The sequence below is a fragment of the Leptodactylus fuscus genome, chromosome 7 (genome assembly GCF_031893055.1).
Source record: "Leptodactylus fuscus isolate aLepFus1 chromosome 7, aLepFus1.hap2, whole genome shotgun sequence".
Taxonomy (NCBI): domain Eukaryota; kingdom Metazoa; phylum Chordata; class Amphibia; order Anura; family Leptodactylidae; genus Leptodactylus; species Leptodactylus fuscus.
Window position 1 is genome coordinate 76,614,322 of NC_134271.1, and position 20,796 is coordinate 76,635,117.

The 20,796-nt window shown below is 42.3% G+C and overlaps 1 protein-coding gene across 1 annotated transcript in view; it reads right to left on the bottom strand.

The window, feature by feature from the left end:
- Nucleotides 1-3,634: 3,634 nt before the first annotated feature.
- Nucleotides 3,635-20,796, bottom strand: part of USP10 (ubiquitin specific peptidase 10) — a 32,840-nt gene continuing 15,678 nt past the window's right edge. Inside the window, exons 5-14 of the mRNA XM_075282173.1 lie at nt 18,166-18,257; nt 17,678-17,787; nt 16,998-17,053; nt 16,708-16,814; nt 15,674-15,773; nt 13,389-13,572; nt 12,247-12,412; nt 8,743-8,887; nt 6,247-6,312; nt 3,635-5,207 (exon numbers count right to left, since the gene is read on the bottom strand). Coding sequence (XP_075138274.1) covers nt 5,020-5,207; nt 6,247-6,312; nt 8,743-8,887; nt 12,247-12,412; nt 13,389-13,572; nt 15,674-15,773; nt 16,708-16,814; nt 16,998-17,053; nt 17,678-17,787; nt 18,166-18,257 — 1,214 coding nt within the window. The 3' untranslated portion in view covers nt 3,635-5,019. The remainder of the gene's footprint in view (nt 5,208-6,246; nt 6,313-8,742; nt 8,888-12,246; nt 12,413-13,388; nt 13,573-15,673; nt 15,774-16,707; nt 16,815-16,997; nt 17,054-17,677; nt 17,788-18,165; nt 18,258-20,796) is intronic.

Here is a 20,796-nt window from a genome sequence, read left to right on the forward strand (position 1 = left end):
CTTACCATCCTCCCATGAGCTAAAGAAAGCTGCATGGAATTGTGGACTTCTTTCAAGGAAATGTTTTTGACGTTTATGGCTTATGTGTAGAAGATGCCTAGGGTCGGCTAACTGGCATTTCTTTCTTTTACTGTGGACACATGGGACTATGTTACAGCTTAGGAACCTACCATCTCCCCCCTCCTCCCCCGAGTTAAGGACGCATGGCAAGAGAGCAGCACCCTGTCTAGCTGGATGGCTTCAGACTTCTTCGTGCAGATAGCTGCATATGTCCCCCCATCTCTGCAAAAAACGGTTTCTGCCTGTTATGTCTACATGCTGTGTCACCCCCCACCCCCTCCTCGTGTTCTCCAACCACACTTGGACTGTATTATCAACATCGCTTCGCACAGAGAACGAAATGATCCTGCAGTTTGTCTTTAGTTTCTTTCATTTCAGTTGCTATGAGACCTAGTATCTCTCTGCCATGAGATTGCATGTATACTACTGTACTATCCATAATGCTGTATCACATTGAATTTCCCCAATGTGTGTAGGATTACCTTATCTATAGGTGTAACGTGTAGGGGTTTCAAAACATTTATCCATATACCGTATTTTACGGACTATAAGGCGCACTGGACTATATGCCGCATTGCCCATGAGCGCCTTATAGTCCGTCTCGGTTCATATATAAGGCGCACCGGACTATAAGCCGCAGTCCGGTGCGCATTATATGTTATTGAAAGCGGCGGCAGGCAGACTTTGCCAGCGGCCGCTTAACCCCCCGCGTGCCAGCCGCTTCTATTGGAAGCGCTCGGCAGGCGAGGAGGGGCTCTATCAGCAAAATCATGCTGATAGAGCCCAACCGTAAAAGTTAGATTAAACAACCCCCCCCCCCCCCCCCCCCGTTTTAAAATAAAAGCCTGAAACAGAATGTGAAACTTACCAAGCGGTGCAGGGTGGGCGGGCATTCAGGCCTCCTCTTCCTCCGATGTTCCGTCCTCCTCCTCCGCCGCTCGCTAACTGATAATGGCCTGGGCACATGCGCAGTAGCCGTAGTAGAAGCATTATGATATTGCGCATGCGCCCAGGCCATTATCAGCGAGCGCCGGAGAAGGACGGAACATCGGAGGAAGAGGAGGCCTGAATGCCCGCCCGCCTGCCCTGCTCGGTAAGTTTCACGTTCTGTTTCAGGCCGGCGTGACAGCAGGGCTGCCGGACACTTCCCATTCATTTCTATGGGAGCCGGCACGCGAGCGCTCCCCATAGAAATGAATGGACTGCTTTTTTCCATTCATTTCTATAGGGAGTGCTCGCATGCCGGCTCCCATAGAAATGAATGGGAAGTGTCTGTCCATTCATTTCTATGGGGAGCGCCCGCATGCCGGCTCCCATAGAAATGAATAGGAAGTGTCCGGCAGCCCTGCTCCGTAGTGTGAATGCACCCTTACGGTGCCTTTTATGTATGTATGGAAGCGGCACGCAGACTTTGCCGCCGCTTCCATCCATATATAAGGCGCACCGGACTATAAGCCGCACTTACGATTTCTGAGGAAATCGTAGGTTTTTATGTGCGCCTTATAGTCCGGAAAATACGGTACTATATGACTTAGTGTTCCTCATAAAAGATAACCCACAGCTTTCACCGTACACGACAGACAACCATAATGACCATATAAGCTTACACTGCACATAAGGGGGCCCCACTGACTACAAAAGATCTAAACCATCAGCAATTCTGTGTCTTTGTACAAGCTTACTTACTCTGGTGACTGGCCCTGACAACATGCAACAAATATACTAATGACCCGTTACTCAACAGCAGCCCAAATGTCCTGAGGACTGGAGCCTTCATCCAATTGCTCCATCTGCACAATATTCCCCTAAATCTCTTCTATAATCAGATGCAGATATCAACAACATTCAAGACTCTGATGTCTCAATCTTTGTGTTTTGGACAAGTTGAGCGTTTTCAGTCAAGTGGAGTGATCTACGGCGCCATCCACTCACATGGCGTCAAGCTTCAATGCGTTACACAACAACCCAGCGCTCAACAACTACAGACACATCGTGGGACATGTTCCCAATTTACTAAATTCATGTCCATTGGACTGAGACCAGCACTGAGAAAAATTACTACATTTCTGAAAAGATCAGCAAAGTGTGCAACAGATTAAAGGGATTCTACCCATTAAAAAAAACTTTTTTTTCTAGGTAACACGTCAGAATAGCCTTTAGAAAGGCTATTCGTCTCCTACCTTTGGAAGTGATCTCCGCCGCGCTGTTCGTTCAAAATACCGGTTTGTACCGGTATGCTAATTAGTTCTCTCGCAGCGATGGGGGCGTCCCCACTGCTGCTTGAAAACCGACTCCAGCGCCGCCTCTGTCTTCTTCTTCATCCTCCCTTCCTTCTTCGGCTGGACGTCGGGCGCCTGCACAATAGGGCTCTGTTCAGCAAAGTTCGCCGAACAGAGCGTACTGTGCAGGCGTCCGACGTCCAGCCGAAGAAGGAAGGGAGGATGCAGAAGAAGACAGAGGCGGCGCTGGAGTCGGTTTTCAAGCAGCAGTGGGGACGCCCCCATCGCTGCGAGAGAACTAATTAGCATACCGGTACAAACCGGTATTTTGAACGAACGGCGCGGCAGAGATCACTTCCAAAGGTAGGAGACGAATAGCCTTTCTAAAGGCTATTCCGACGTGTTACCTAGAAAAAAAAAGTTTTTTAATGGTAGAATCCCTTTAAGGCAAATAGGAGTTACCCATGATAGAATTTGAAGGTTAAAGTATGAAACTGGAAAGCTTTGCATCTTATCCATTCTATAGAACGCAACAGTGACATCAGATATGTCATTCTCTGATGTCACTGGCAATCTATCTCTAGTGAATGAATAGGCTGTATTTTTTGCTATGTCAGTTTCTCTATAGTGAATTGACAGACCACAATCTCAGTGATATCAGCACTGCTTTCTAATGAATGGACAGGCCATATTCTCCATGTCTCCCCTGTTCTCTATTGAATTGACAGGTCACAATCTGTTACATCACCACTGCTCTCTAATGGACAGGCCACATTCTGTGTGATGTCACTGATGCTCTCGAGTGAATGGATTGTCTAATGCTCACCACCCCCCAACAGATGATCTGGTGTTATACAAGTCTGAGCAGACAAGTCGTAAGTGTGACTCTTATAAATAGCTGACTCCTCCTGTTAGGTTTGGTGATCACCGCAGTGGTGTATGCCAGAGAATGACTCCAACCTCCGTACATCTTACAGTAAATGGGATTAATTTTATATTTTGCTAAATAGTCCCTGGCAGTGCTGGTAAGTGGTTATGTAGAGTGGAGCCAGAAACAAAGTGAGTTTAGCAGTAAACCAAAAATGTAAAATGCTGAAAGTGATGATTTTTCCATGTACACACATCAATTCAAACCTGTTCCGGGCAGCAGGACTCTGACACTACATTATACAACAGTAGTATTTCATACCAGTGAGCTGGGGCTCTCACAACCTGGAGACTGGGATGCTTCTGCTAACTTCTAGTTATTCTATTGATTTGGTAGTAATGACTGAAAAGAGCAGAACACACTATTTAGAGGGGTGTGCGCTACAACTCTTCAATAATGCACAATAAAAAGACTCCAGTACAAGAAATCTTAAACCAACGTTGTGATTTTATTGATGGGCGAAGACTTTATACTTCTAGATATCACTGAACTGTGTACAATTAGGAACTGAATGTTAGAGGAGAGCGAGACAGCAAAAATTAAATGAAGCAGACTGCCTGGAATCGGAGCGGCTCTGACCTCCACTGTACACAGATGAGTATCATTATTCGGGTGTCTCATTACAATCACTGTCCTCTATACAGACAAACTTCCCATTGCCAAAGGTTCACTGATTCAGTTCATACCTTTTCTATGCAATAAATTTTAAAGCCTTCTACTGCTGAAGAGGAGGGCAGTCGCTGCACTTCTCCTGCAGGAAAGGGGTTAAAACACTAATACTTCAGATTACTCCTACGAGGCACCCAGCAACTCTGAAAAAAAAAGCCTTCTGTAATATTCTTTTTTTTTTTTTTTTTTTTTAATTTTTGCTAGTTTCATTTTTTTTTTCTTTTTTTTTTAAACCTGATTTATGCGAGAAATTCTTGAGAAAATTGCAGCCTGGTACATATTTGATTTTTATATATTTATTTACTGTTGAATCAGTGATCCGGAAAGCGAAGGAGAGTGGCAGGGTTTTTTTTGTTTTTTTTTTTCTGCTAGAAGTGAAAGGTGGAGGCTTGCAGGAAGGGGCTGTAACTTTACTGTTCTCATGTGAAGATTGATTAATGCTGGTGCGTTGAGTCTTTGGCGAAGCGCGCGGGTGCCCAAGAGGCGACGCAGCCACTTCTACCCAAGACGCTAAAAAAATAATAAAAATCTATTCTGTGTATTAAGAACCATCCCCTAGACTGGTTAAGCCTCGGTTCCCTGGGTCCACATTGAGTCTGATGCTGCAGTTTGTTATTTTATGGTAAATGTTTTAACTGCTGCAGTAGACTAAATCTAACTACCCAGAGATGGTTTTATCTTTTGATCCTTTTGCCTCCAAGATGGGGCGTTCTTGAATGCAAAGGGATGAAATATCAAATATATTAAACATCTTGCTAAGCTGATTACAACATTTTCTCATCCACTAAGATTTTCACCTTTGCAGATCACATAGGTTAAAAAGGTCTATACCCCAAAAAGGAGCAGCAATTTCAGCTACTCCTGACCCCAATCGCCCTCATTGGTGGTTTGTGGAGTCTCATGAAGCAAGGTGAAGTTGTTTTTAAACATACCCTCCTACTCTAAATCTAAAAAAAATGTACTGGGAATAAAAGAAAAGAGAAAAAAAAATACTGCAAGGACAATAGGTAAGGAACAAAAAAGAAATTCACTCAAAAAGAGGGGGAAAAAAATCCAGGATTAAAAAGGAAGTGGAAACAGGTGATTTGTGTCCTATGAAGCAGGAATCTTGCGCACGAGCAAACACACAGCACGGGGCGCAGTTCACAGCAGGTCTACACGGCGGTAATACAGGAGGTAGGCTGTGCGCTCTACAGTCTGTTTCACCACCTGATACTGATTGATCACTTTCACAGTCTGGTCATCGATACGTAACCAGCCATTAAGACCGATCTGGAAGACGTCTGTAGTGTAATGTCCACCTGTAGCGCTGTTACCATGGTGATAGACCACTATTGGAGAAAAGACAAAAACAAATGATTGAAAGAGGGACAAATATCAGATACACAGGGCTCATGAAATACTGAGACCCTAATACAGTGGTGGGCACAAACACACACTATTTCCAGAGGTCGACACTGGCCCTTAGAAGTTCTCATTATACAATGAAGCAGGTTTGTTACGTTCTAAACTGTTTAATCAGGTTATGCCATGGTTAAACTGGTGGTGGTCTAACCACTGATCCCAAGACCAGGGGTTCTCCTTTCCTCCCCCATTGCACACTTAGGGCCCCCTTCACACGGAGTTTACGCTCCGTGTATTCTGTCTACACTCCATGTATTCTGTACATTTTTACAAGTGTAAAAATACACGTGTAAAAGGTAGTTAGCCATTCAATTCAATAGCATTCAAATTCATATAACGTAGCGTAGACGCGCGTGCAAAAAGATACGCGATATACGAACATGCCACTGAACTCAATGGCTAACTACATTTGACACGTGTAAAATGTACAGAATACACGGAGCATAAACTCCGTGTGAAGGGGCCCTTAGCCTAACTAAAGCCAGGCTGAAGGTGACTGGCGGAGGCCAGCGTTCCCATTCACTTCAGTACGAGTGCCAGACAGCCCAAGTACAGCACTTGGCTAACGCCCACGATCCCATTCTACAATTAGTCACGCCTACATTCAGCCTGAATGTGCATTGGGGGTAAAGAATCTCTCCCCTAAAAGTCTCTGCTTACTGTCAGGAAATGGAAACCTTTATCGTTTATAGCCAGAGGCTGACGAACTATAATTAGAACAAGGTCCCGACAGTTTGTTACGCATATTAGCATAGAACGCAAAAGAGCACAAATTTCTCCAGTGCTGGACTCCAAAACAGATGGAGCGCCATCTTATCTTGTAACAAATCTCAGTTGTACCATCTTGAAAATGAGGAACTGAACTCAAAAACTATCAAAATTCAATTTACTGACAGCAGACAGACCCTCATCCATCAAGCTCTCAATCGAACAGCAAAGAAATGATCTCTCTAAAGAAATATTTACCTGCAAAGAGCCTGTAGGTTCTTTGGCCTTTAAAAATCTTACTTCTCACACCAGGAGAAAGCAAGTCTGTAGAAGAGGAAACAAACAAAAGACAGTTATTAGAACTTGCTCAGACTTAAGAGAACAGTCAGCATTGTGTGTGAATGAGATTTACAGAGAGTCTCCAAATGGAGAGTGGGAAAAAAAAAAAAACCTAGATACAGAAGGTTTTCTTTCAACTATATCCTCCATGCCCCATTGTTCTATATACCAGTGGCTTGGGAAGTACATGTTGCTCACAGGGCCCAGCTGTTTGGCTCGCTATAAGAATCCTCTCTTATGACCACACTAGCTGGTACCCGCGACTTCGTCTGCGGTGATTGTAGAAGTGGGTATATACAGGCGCGGGTAAGGTTTTCGTACTGTGTATAAGGGATGGGATATAAAATGTTACTTTGTATCTTGTTTTTGCTGTAATTCTGAGAGCACATGAGACTTTTGTGATGAATGTAATTTGTATTTCAGCCGCTATACGGTGTTGGTATAAACTGTACATAGTGTCTTTGGGACAGAGGTATTTCAGGTTAATATACTTCGATATACGACATTGTATGATTTGTTATTTTGCGCCAGTACATGTAAGTTTTGGGCACAGGATACCCTTGAGCAAGCAACATAAAGTCTAGCCCTGTGCATGACAGTTTAGTAACTCCATGTGCCTCTTATTAATAGCAATTAACCCCATCATGTCCCTCACATTAACCCTTGTGTAAGAGTTACTGATAGAGATGAGCGAGTACTATTCGGATCAGCCAATCCGAACAGCACGCTCACATAGAAATGAATGGACGTAGCCGTCACGCAGGGGGTTAAGCGTGCCGGCTACGTCCAAGCGGAAGTACCAGGTGCATCCATTCATTTCTATGGAGCGTGCTGTTTGGATCGGCTGATCCGAACAGTGTTTGCTCATCTCTAGTTACTGATATGTGAGAGACTTGGAGGTAATAATTAAGTATCTTCATTACTGAGGTCTTTTATTAGTACCTCCATGTCTCACATATTAGTAACCTTTATATGAGACACACAGGGGTTAATATGAGGGACATGATGGGGTTTATTCCTATTAATATGAGGCACACAGGGGTTAATATGAGGGACATGATGGGGTTTATTCCTATTAATGTGAGGTACATGGAGTTACTAACACTAAACTAATAACCCCAAATGGCTGGCATTAATGAGAATAGGAACTAAAAGGAAGGGAGCTGTGTGTTTCTTACTTTCAGTTTGCTAGCAGCTTCCTGTCCTCCTCAGGGAACGTTTGCAGGGTGCAGATGGCAGGAGCCATCACTATAGCAGGCAGGCAGAGACCTGAGCGATTAAGCTCCACCCCCTGGGTTTCCTGCACCCCTCTCAAACGGGAGTGTCCTTATGCCTCAGCTCTAGCAGAGCACTGAAGGGACGCTCGGACTTCATGTAACTCTTGCAGGTCCTGTGCTGCTGGTGAGCCAGTGAAATATGGCAGGAGTGCCACTCTTGGCATGTGTGCCAGGGGTTGCCAACCTCTGCTGTAGAGGGTAATATGAATTTTGTGGCTTGCTATGGTCCAAAGTGTGTGAGATTGCAGAGATAGTGATGTGAGTTTGGGTTTTGTGGGGGTCCTGGGAAAAACGTATGTGCGCTATTGTGACGAAAAGTAGCCTATTGCGCAATCGAGTGTAGTGACTATGTTTGTGGAAAATTTCAGCCAAATCGGTGGAGCGTTTTTTGCGTGATTGACCGCCAAACATCCGAACATCCAAAGTCACAAACCCACAAACATTTCACATTTATAATATTAATAGGATGCATCGGAAACTGTCAATATTAAAGACTGCAAATTCAACAGAACTTCTCCATTTTTGAGATGAATGAGTCTCCTGTGTGAGACTGGATCTTTGTTAGCACGTTCTCTCCACTGACACCCTAAATAAAGTTCCCTCCAATTCACATCCCAAAGAGAAATGTTGTTAGGGGAAGGGGAAAAATTCAGGGATTAAGCATTACGTGAGGTGCTATAAAAGCTTAACAGTGCAAGCCATGCCCTAGATAAGCTTTAGTACTAATATATCCAGGTCCCATGAAGCCGCAATACTTGCCTTTACAGAATGCTGCAGGGGTGGCCGGGAGCTTTGCCTTTTTGCCTCCCATGCTTACACTCTGACTCTTGATCACTTGACCATCTCCACTCTATTCTATGGACCTGCAGTATGAGTAGAGCCAGTGGTATCACAGAATTCTAAGAGGCAGCAGGCAGAAAATTTCAGCGCCCTACTGCGCTCTGCAAAGGTAATAATCGGTGCTCTGGGACCTGGTTATATAGTAATAAAAAAAGCTTATCCGATGCAGGAATTCATTGGTAAGCTTTATTTCTCCATGAATAACCACTTTAATACTGCCATAGGTGTTACTGTAACTCTCAAATCACACACCAGTCCTACCAACACAACAATCCCACAAAGAGCAGCCTCTTGTCACCTTTGCTGATTTCCAGATCCACAGGGTATTCAATATTCTTCACCAGCTTTTGGCAGCCGCCGGTCTTTTCAAATACAAATCGTTTGAGGTGCAGCACAAGGACAGGGGGTAGCTCCTCCAGCGTTACTCTTCGGCTGACCTCCACCTGAAAGAGAAGCAGCATGCATCAGCAAGGAACATAACACGATCAGTGCTTATACCCATACAGGGTGAAGAAATCTCCAGGACGCGGACTGCGTTTTGCAATGGAGCCTGAATTCCAGAAACAGATGTTCAATCAGTAAATTATCCGGTAATAATATAGTTAAATATCCAGTTTTTATCGAGTCTCCAAGGTCCTGCCAATATGCTAAATTACAGACTACACTCAACTGCAACCTGCACTCAGCTGATTCTGGGGATGCTCAGCTAAGGCCACAGACACTAGGAATGTGCAGACCGGGAAGCAGAAGTGAGGATGTCCGCCAAGTCTTACGGCTACAATAACAATACTGTTAATAAGTGGAGCAGTCGGGATCCTAAATGTAACACAGGGACAATAAAACCACAATGTATCAGTCTCGGGCTGAAAAAGGGAATCCTTAATTTTTCCCATATAGAATAGTAGCTGCAATGCAGCCCCATACAACAGCAATTGCACTTATGTATCAGTTGAAAAAGGAAAATATCTACTATATTCAAACAAACATAACCTCTAATGTTCTGTACCAAACTCTCAGCTGTGACAAACAGTAGGTCAAAACAAGTTTTCAACCTATGATTAAAAATTCTCATTAATTAACCCTCTCCTGACATCCACCATAATACGGTGGATGTTGGGTATTTACATACGGTGGCCGCTCTGCAGCTGAGCTGCCAAGTCTCTGTTGTAATATATGGCTGACTACAAACCTATGAAAATATTTTTTTTCTTGTATGGTTAATAGTGTAGCGGGAAAAAAAAACTAAGCAAAAACAAACTTGAAAAAAAAAAAAAAAAAAAAAAAATTTGAAAAGCGATCAAAGCAAGAGACATTCGCCAAAATGGTATAACACCCTATGCAACCCCATACACTGAAGGAAAAAAAAAAAGTAATGGGTGTCAGAATATAGCAAAAAAAAAAAAAAAAAAAAAAAAAAAAACTCAGGATAGGTTTTTCAGCTCAGGCTCAATACATGAACTGAATGCATCTGTAAAGACATGGTCGCACACTCATAGCCATGCAGTTTCCCACATTGTGTGCATATAGCCTAACCCTGCATAGGAGGGGAAACTGCTCCAAGAGTCAGAAGTGTTCTCACATACTTAATGGCTGAATATATTTGCTGCTCAATTGCTCAGATCTGTGGAAGTAACTGGTTATCATTGTGCCAGCCGCCACACAGTATCATGTGAGGGCATCACAACCTAAATAATCAGCCAACATCAGCACACAGAGCTCGTCTAAGAGACTGTATCAACATTTATTAAGTGACTAAGAAGATGCTTAGTCTGATGGCGTCACTGGGGAGGCAGAAGGGTGAAGGAGCTGGTGCCCCATTTCCACTGACCAACAGAATTAAAGTGCTTGTAGAGGTCTTCTTGGTTTTAGCTGGACAAATCTCAATATCTGCAGTAAAAATCTGCAACTGTCACACTTAAATCATGGCAAATAAAAAAAGGTTTCAATGTTTCAACATTTTCAAAATCCGCTCTTGCTATAAGTGAATGAATATTCTGCTTTACGTGTAAATGCTGAAAGAAACATACAGACCTAACACTTTGTTGAGGGTTTGACATTATGGGGAATATTTATCAACAGAGGTCCAACACTTTTCTGTCTAGGTTTGCGCCAAAAATTACATTGCACAACACTGTTTTCCCACGGACAGGCCTCAGGCAGACACCAGCATTCACCTTTACAAACCCATTCAAGTGAATGGGTTTCAAAGCTGACCGCCGGTTTTCCATCCCCTGTCCAGTTTTGCCAAGGCTGAAGACGGAAACCGGCGGAATGCACACATTTGTGCCCGGTGTGAATGCCCCCTAACCAAGTGTTAACAGTAATATCTCCATCCAGTCACCTGGCATGTACCAGGGGCAGTTAATGCCAGGTGTAAGATTTTTCTGTGCAGTATATTCTGAGCACTGGTCTACTGGATATTTGCTCAGGATTAGGACCATAAAAGTTCTGATGTTAATCCCTAGCCATATGATAATATAACGTGCTGCAGTGGAGGGGGTGTATACTTTCCAGCCAATACACAAAATGTAAACGACAGCTATTTACCTGCAAAACGTAAACCTGTGAGAAACAAACACCCTAAAATATCAGCTCTTTACACAACTGCGATGCTTGGAAAATTCCCCTTTAGAAAGTGAGTGTCTAAATGTCAGAACGGTTTCTGCATGGCTTTGCTCTGTCTCGAGCTAATTATCATGCATGAATTTTATTTCCAGCCTAGACATCAAAATAAAAACCAGACGGAGCCACCAGAACGTAAACTGAACGCCCATTCCTCCTAAACCCTTAATTGAACAGTGGTCGCTCTGTGAAGACCAGAAATGATGGGTTACCCACCAAAACTGTACAAGCTAAAATCACAAGCCGCTTGGCGATGAACAGCGACCTTCAAACGGCTGGAAGTCAGAGACCGCGGCGGAGCTCAGAGTGCTGCTTAACCCCTACACAACTCAGGAGGCTGCATACCCCCAAGGGCTGCTCAAAATGAAGCCCAACAATGTATAATGCAAAAGTTCTCCAGTTGTCAAACCTATAGTTTCAATTCTTCCCACTTCTGAAGATCTCTGGTTGCTGTCAATTGTACTACAGAGAGTAGGTTTTTTTAGGAAAGTGTGTTTATAAGTATATAGGCGTGTAGAAATTTTTAGCATAATATAAGCATCTCTATAGGAAAAGCACCAGGAAATCATTGGTTTAAATTGCCACAAACACTGTTCACACACTATTTTCAACCCCTTCCCGCAGGTGGCATTTTGTTTTTGACTCCTTGCTTCTAATCCCCAAAATTTTTAATTTCTCTGTTCACATAGCCATATGAGGGCTTCATGTCTGCGGGACAAATTGTTCGTCATAATGCTGAAATTTATTATTCTGTACAACGTATTGGAAAGCTGGATAAAAAAAAAAGAAAAAAAAGAAAAATCAGAATGGGGTGAAATAGGCGAAAGTGTATTTGTGAGGTGTCACCTGTAGCCAATTTTTCAGTACGATTGCAGATTTCTATAGTTTTATTTACATTTTAACCCATCAACAAAAATCCAAAGAAAATTTTTTTCCCCCAAAGTTGCCATATTCTGACACCCATAACTTTTTTATATTTCTGTGGACAGAGATGCGTAGGGTGTTTTTTTGTGGGGAAAACCGTACTTTTTAGTTATAGCAGTTTGGGAAAGGTCTATTGCTTTGATCAAACCGCAAAAAAAAACAAAAAAAAAAACAAAACAGCACTTTGGCACTTTTGACACAGAAGACTATGGAGGAGTACATGACTGTGGTGTAAGTGCTGCAGATGAGGACATACCTCTTGCTTGGTTTTGGTGGTGTAACCCTGGACAGACTCTCTGGCTACAAGACTCTCCAGTGCATCTTGGACGGTGCGGATCTTTTCAGATTGAATGTCCAGTTGAAGCGTGAAAAACGGCTGTAGGGTTGCTGACTCCTTGGAACTTTGCTGGTAAACGACAGACCTGCAAGAAAGCCAGCAGAATCCTAAGCAGATGACACGAGCACTAAAACACTAAGATGCACAACAACTGCATGAATACATTGTAAAGCACTGAACACAGATACATGGTGTACAAAGTAACAGGTTACACAGCTAGTTCTCAATACTAACAAGTAGGGGTACAGTTCTAGAAGTTTCTATACAGCGCCATTGAAGACCCTAGAAAAATCTGTGTGATAACCAGAAGGGAGCTGTAAGGTGGAACCAAGAAAGGGAAGGAGAGATTATATCACCAACTGATAAAATAAAAATTGGGATTTTTGAGTAATACTCGTTTCAAAAGGGAAACTCTTCATTAAATGGCAAAAGTGTAGGTAGCACAGGAGACCAGGAGCTCTGTGGTGTTGCTAAAATACTCTTCCCCATGAATAATTTTAAGACTTGGCTCAACCAGGCAAGAAAAATACTTTGCCAAATCTCAAAAACCAAAACTACAATCTTGTCTTACCAAAACCCCCGAGACCTGACATGGCGGCACATTAACGACTGTTAAGGAACAAGAAGTCCATGCTAACCACATGGCATGAAGTGCAAGCACTTGTGGTAAGAGGAAGTGTTTTACATTACATCCTTACACCACACCCCGTCCTCCGCAGACAACAGATGTTACACAGGATCCTGCAGAATGTGCAGTCTGAGAATCCAGAGCCTACCACAGCGCTGTGGAGAAGCATCCACATGGAGCAGCAGTTTCAGGATCTAAGTACTGCAGTGCAAGTTAAACAATAAGGAAACTACATGTCTGATGTCACTGCCACATTCTCAGTGAAGTCATCAGTGACTCATCTACAACCAAGATGAGTAGGATTACAGAGTGGCACTACTAAACTGATTGATTTTCTGCTTTGCTGTCCTTTGGACCAAACCTCTCCAATTGTTAAGTTTTATGAAATGAGACTTTAGGATCTATAAAACAAGACAATAAAACAGCATCTGACCTCATGTGTCCTCCGAAGATATCCGTAATGGGAGTCTGCACAAAGTCTGCCTGCCGAGTGACGGAGGACTTGTTTCTGGGTCCCACCTGCTCCCACTCTTCATCACTGCCTTCCCCTTGGTCTCCATGTTGGTTTGTCTCATCTTCGTCATTCACTGGCTGTGTTTCAGGTCCATTTGAAATTTCTTTATAGGAGGACAGGAAATGTATACCGTTAGATGAAAATTTACAACAGAGATGTGCGAATTGTGGCTCTCTGATAAAACACAAATTTCCAGCAGCTATCAAGGCATGGTGGGAGATCATTTTCAACAGCAGAGGAGCTGCAAGATGCAAACTACAGTCTTAAAACCAATTAATAAGTGAATGAATACTACATCCACAACAATTATTTTATATAGAAATAAACTATTTTTAAAGAAAAAAAAAACCCTGCCTGATGTGACCCAGATCTGAGGACACAGAAATGGGACAGGTTGTGGGCTATACGTGGGTATTCATATTTGTGTTTAATTCTCCAAGTGGGTTGCTTGGTAAAGGAAGTCTACTGGTATGTAGAGTAGGCAGGCAGCTTCCTGGTCAGTCACCAGCAGAGATTACAACGTAGCACCAAAGTGCCGGAACTGGGGGAACAACAACATCAACCACTATACCAGAATACCACAATGACAGGGCGAGAAATACTGGACAGAAATAGAGCTGTCAAGCTGAAAAAATACACCTATGTCCCTGTAGAATAATGTATCTGACTCACTAGGCTCAAGATGGATTCTATAACTAATCAAATAAATTTACAAATAAGTTCAAATAATCAGAAAACACACAAAACTGTTAAAAAAAAAAATCACTGTCCAAATTAAAGTGCTTTTTTCATTAATGTGTAGGGAAGAATTTTTATATTTTGTAAGGGCAGTGCTTTTCCTGCACTAGAAAACTTCCCTACACAGGTCTACTGTTGCCCCCATTGTTAGCTTTGCGGAGTGCAGCAGGGTGGAGGGCAGAAGCCTCGTACCTATGAGTCTTGGACACGTGACTGGCCACGCTCTACTCAGGAGTAACATAAAAGACAAAGATACACGTCACTGCATTCTGCAAACTATAAATGGGGTTGACCTCCTACCAAAATATACATTAGTAAATTTATCTAGTGCAAGGAATTGCATTGGTTTTTGTTGTAGTTTCCTTAAGTTTATATGATAAAATTCTTTGAGAAGCAGATTCACCATGTACCGGTCATTGCTAGGGATAAACTGAATTCACACTCATCCAGATGAATTGGTCTCCTATACAGACTAGAGGCACGGCTTCACTACAGTTTCCAGTTCAGTACTGCAGTGATCTGGCTATTCAGGAGTTCACCATCATAACTCACTATGATGTAGTGAGTTACAGTCACAGTGTTGTGATCCATGTGCAAGCTGGGGTTTTTTTGTTTGTTTTTACAGAACCTATCTTAGATGGAATTCAGTTGTGTGAATATAGTCCAGCACTACATTCACATGACCAATGGACAAACAGGCCATGAAAAAGGGACATGTTTCTCGGCCATTTTTATTCAAGCAGCAACTGGATTATAATATATTTAAAAAAACAAAAACAAATTTACATATACTGAATTTGATGCTGCCTTGTGACAGCAGTTAAAAAAAAAATACGGCTTATGAGTCCTCAGTCTACTAATACACTGCAAGCCACATTCACACTGAAATGGCAATGGAGATTTGCTATATTCGACAGGAAAATTCCCAGTGCATTTACCAATTGTACCTATGGATCGCCACTCAGACAAGGTGATTATGTGTGAACATTTATTTTTTATGGAGCAGAGCGGCAGACTAAGCTATCAAAAAATAAATTTGGTGCATAAGTTTCATTATGCCAATGGGCGTAAGATGTATCTGAATGCCTATACAGTGGCATCCATCAGAGGTGTATTTTGGAAGAACTTCCTGGCGCACTGAAAAACTCTTTGGGGAAGTATTTCAACAGCAAAGGAACTGCCTACACTGACTCAATACAAAATGATGCAAGAAATGAGGATTGTGACCTCCACTCACTCAGTATGCACAGACATCTTTGCTCTGAGGACCAGACTGGTGCATTCCACTCTACTTTTTCTTAGAAGTGAGTGAAGAAGAACATAAAGCAGATAACATGTATAATATTACTGCTCTGCAATCAGGAATTATAAGAAACCATTGCTAAACAATGCCAAGGCCACAGCGACATCACTGCCTGGATAAGGCTGGAACTAAACCTGCGTTAAACCAAGAAACATGATCGTACTGTCATTCTGTGGGTACAGGAGCTTCTTCAGAGATAACATTTCTTCATGCAATCCATTCAGCACGAAGCCCAAGTATTCCTCCGCATCCTCCTGCCGTCCCTATGTAAAATATCAAACAACATTTCTTAATAAAGTATATTACAAAATTGATTAAATGCCACAAATGCTGTCATAAAAATCAAAAGTTGTCCAAAAGTTTAGTTATTCTTTAAATTTAGACAAGGAAAACCCAAGTGTGGAAGTAACGTTTGTCCTCCCCTCCCCATTTCAGTTCATGTTTTTTGTCTCCTTCTCATTCTATCAGTATAAATGCATAAAGAGGCCAATAATGCATAATGTAGTATGGGACTTAACTCACATACACAAAGAAAACAACCATACCCACAAGTAACTATAAAATATACATTTACAAAAGTGACAGGGACAACCATAAGGTTAGAAGTGCCAGCAAGCCAAAGTGATGTTTGTGAGGTAATACACCCAATTCTATAGAATCAATGTTTTTGCCATGGACAGGGTGGCCAGGACACGTGTCTATATGATGTTAAGGTGATCTGATACACATACTTGTGAGATTTTGGGTTTTCCAGGACATAAGTGAATGGGTGACCATGGACATTTGGTATTTTCAAATCATTATGCCTCTAATGAGTGGGCGTACTTAAATGGCACAATCTGTTACCTCTTGATGTGGCATATGTGTATATAATATGTATTTCATTTGGATTGCTGGCCACCCTGTCCATGGCAAAAACATTGTGAGATAATACACACAATTCTATAGAATCAAACATCACTTTGGCTTGCTGGCACTTCTAACCTTATGGTTGTCCCTGTCACTTTTGTATACTTTTGTAGTGTATTACTATGTGTCCATGTGATTTTTAATGTTTGGATAGCAATAAAGATTTATATTTTATAGTTACTTGTGGGTATGGTTGTTTTCTTTGTGTATGTGACTCTCATTCTATCAGGTCAAAAGGTCTTCATCTACCCTTTCCGCCATTGGGTTGCATCCTAAACCTCATTTTACCTTCTCTGAAAGACTGGACTTGGAAAGTGTCAGCAACCGGTATATGTATGTGGGTTCAAACGCTGGTCCAGGGCGAATGTCACGAACAATCTTGTCACCAGTTGCAGCTGCAACAAAACAAAACAAAAAAAAAAAAGTCATACACCAATCTGACTAACCCATTACTATAACAGCGTTATGTCTTATACTGAGAAATCAGCAGCCTGGGGTCCTTCTCAGAAGAGACTATCACCCTATTAAGGAATCATGGAGATCCTTCAAGCCCCTAACTGGCTCATTGCAGTCCTCACCTTGCTTTGCCTTCGGAATAACTGGCATGTTTGTAAATTCATTCATCAGGCGAACACTGAAAGAAATGGATGGAAAACTTTAGAGCAGAGAAGAATCATCGGGTAAGGAAAAAATTTTTTTTACAAGAATTCAAGAGGCTAATAGCAGGCGTTACGATTCTTCATAGGGGACTACAAAGAGGGCAGAGGAGACCACTACCATTGTCCATTCTCACTGTAACAAGCTCATTGGCAGCGTAAGCAGGCAACAGAACATGGCTACAAGTTGTGAATGCATAAAGGGAAGATTTGCTTTCATAGAAGAAATTAAGATATTATATTAAAATTGTACTAAACAAAGGAGAATTATTGAAAAATGGTTCACTAAGATGTAAAGGCTTCCTTTCCCCTCAATTAGGTTCCCAGGAGGAACAACTCGCAGTGTGGAGGTCCAGGGGTCTGCGACCAATATTTAGCAGATGGATTTTGACAGCTACCGTGTAAGATTATGACTGCTGCAGAGGAAAGGGTCAGTTGCAGCCTCTCCAGGATTTTGATATGACTCAACAGGAAAGAGAAAACCTTAATACTGAATGCACTACCTATATGCTGGAAATGGCCATTAATACTATTTTGCCCATAAACCTAGATTGTGGTTACGCAGTAGGTGGGAGCTCTGTACACATAGCTTATCTACTTACAAGCTGTCAATCATTGGAGTTGATGTACACGGTCTCTGAAGCTTAGTGTACATTGGAATGCACTTCATTAGATGATACATCGGTGGACAGGCCACCAGAGCTTGTAGGGTCTACAGGATGGGTTAAGAAAAAAAAACCAAACACCTAGAAATCACTAACGCACACGTTTAGAGGGTCTAGTATCCAATCTTTAATTATAGCGTAATGAAAATTTCTGAAACTTTGTAAAAACTTTCTATTAAGATAAAAATCTGTACAGAACTTACTCTCAAAGCCAATTCGCTCATTCACTGGACTTTGGTTTGTTACTATATTTCCAGCCTAGATAAATGATGGCCATGTGAACAAGGGGGGCCAAGATATCATCACTATATAAGCTTTGGAAAACCTCTAGGCTTCAATTACATAGCAATGGGAAATCCCTTTTAGGTTTCGGACTCATCCAAGTTACAATTACTGCTGCCTATCTCAGTCATTATGAAGGATACAGCATTGATATAGCACCAGTTTCCTTTGTTGATGAGTCCTCGTGGCTGCAACGACACAGGTTTATGGATGAGCTTGACACCTTCTAGGAGTTCTGTAAAGAGAACAACAAGGTCATTACACAAGGAGGGTGACAATCATTATAAGACCCTCCTGAGGACAGAAGTTATATCAAACATTATCAAAATTAAGCAGGTTGCCCAACACAAGCAAACTCTGCCATAGTTTCATCCCGAGCACACAGATGTCCATTCCTCCCATTACATTGAAATAACATGCAACAGATAAAATGTGTTTGATTCTGCTGTAGATTTCCCCCAAAGTACAATCAAGGTTCGCTCATACAAGCGGTCGGGGGACTATGTCCCCCATTTCGCAGTATTAAATTCCGGATGTCTACGGGGCCGTCCGGTAACCACTTTTTAAATCGGATACAGTTTCTGTTTTTTTGGGTTCCCAAGCGAACTCAAAGAACAGAAACCCTAACGCTAGAAGCAGAAGGAACGTTTATCTGCCGAAAATTGGCAAGGGGGAAAAGTATGGTACAGTTTGTTATTTGCAATTTCCTGCATGCACAGGATCTGCAGAGCTTGTTCTGATATACCACATGCTATACAGTCATCTGATGTAGTTAAACCAGTGAAAACTTCTGCCCCACACTTTATAGCGTCACAGCAAAGAAGTTAGGGAGCATCTTCCCATTAAGCTTATACATTTTCCCACTTGATATAACCCTTTAAAGGGGAGCGGAATAGCAGCATCGGTCCTGCCGCTGCTGGCTTCACCTGTGCTGGCGTCTACTCTCCCCAGCATCCGCCTCTCTGTTACAGAGGATGCCGGGTCTGTACTACATTGTGAAGGCTGTATGTCCGATGCCTAGTGCATCGGCAGCGCACACGCAGGGCCAGCGGCATAAAAGCGACGACTTCTCGCCGCTGGCTTTGCATATGTAACCCCACCCACCAAAGACACAACAAAGCCGGAAGACAGAAGAATTTACTGCAGCGAAGACTAGCAAGTATGTGACGTGGGACAACGCCTTTAAGGATGCTGTGTAGTTGAAACATTAATGCTCGGTGACTTTACATATTTTCCTTCCCTGCCTTCCAAAACTCAACTTTTTTTTTCTGTCGATATAACTAAGTCACTGCTTATTCTTTGTGTGATGAGCTGTACTTTCAATTCCCACCGTTTTGGGGTGCATATAATGTTTATGATTAGCCTTTGTGAACTTTTTGGGGTCCATGTAAAAAAAAAAAAAAAAAAAAAAAGTTGCAGCCTGCATGAGTGATGCAACATATGGAGTGGTCACAATAACACTTGCAAAAGTAGCAAGTAAGTCCCGTCCACTGGCACCAGTTCACACTGTCATCTGTCCTGGTGCCTATGAAGCCTGAACCTTTAATCACTACATCATCTGCTGACCTCTTCCCTGCCAATGGCGAGGAACAGGTTAACAGACGCTATAATCAAAGTCACTGTGAATGATAGGGTGCGGCTGTGGCAGAATCCCATAGTCAGCCACATTGAAAATAACTTAATCTGGCACAAATTTACAAGGAATTGATCTTAAGTATAATGTACTAATTGTTTTATTCCCCCTCTGTGACCGGTTCACACTATACCCAGTAATAAAGTAGAGTCAGATACACTATATTGGACTGTGCCCCAGTCTGACTCCGTACTTTACCACTGAGGGTGAATGGTCACAGAATCTGCCAAGCTGAATAACTAAGGGTGCATGGTCACAGAGTAATAGCCATATGTGCCTGAAGCTTCCCACATACACAGCCATCAATAGCTACATGATTATGATGTACAACTGAGGAATCATTGGCGGCTGCGTGTGAATGGGATTTCAGCTATTCACCATTTATGGAGGACAGTAATTGTTTCCGCTTAGCAATATTCACGCTTCAAAATTATTTGCAAGACTACAAATTTCATACCCTCAGCAGCTAAAAATACTTCTCCACCAGCGGAATAAAGAGCACAACTCTGGAGTATAATAAATGCAGGATGTACCTCTGTACTAGGACAGGAGAAGTAAGAAGTCCATGTCATTCTAGATCTACTGGGTTGAGTGGTGCAGCAACATTTACAGGTTCAATAAAGACAAGACAGACTTGAGCAGACCGAGTGATCCCCGAAGTGAATTACCGGCTCATCACCACAGAAAATTACAGAATGAAAGTGTCTGCTACATACAGCGCCACAAGAGAGGAGTCTACAGCATTTTTATGGTTCCATACAGAGAATCCAGCAGCTATATGTATGTCCCTGCTATTAATTCAATTCAGCAGAAAGCACAATGGAAAGAAAATCATAGTAAGCAAAGCTGAAATCTGGAATATTTTTAAGAAAACACTGAAATTCCTTCTATTAGGAAATGTTTAGGAAATCATTCCAATGACATTTTTGACCTTTCTACAATAGTACTTGCTCCTGAGCACTGCCAGTGCTTTACCCTGATCGTAATAAATAGGATCATTCCACTAGAACAAAAGTAGGTCTGGCCCTTACTCCAAGCTTTGAGCGCCATCTGGTGGCAATACAACCTAGAGGAATAATGCACTCCAAATAAATCTAGATGTAACAGTTACAAATTGCTTTCACTCAGGATGTCTGTGCTG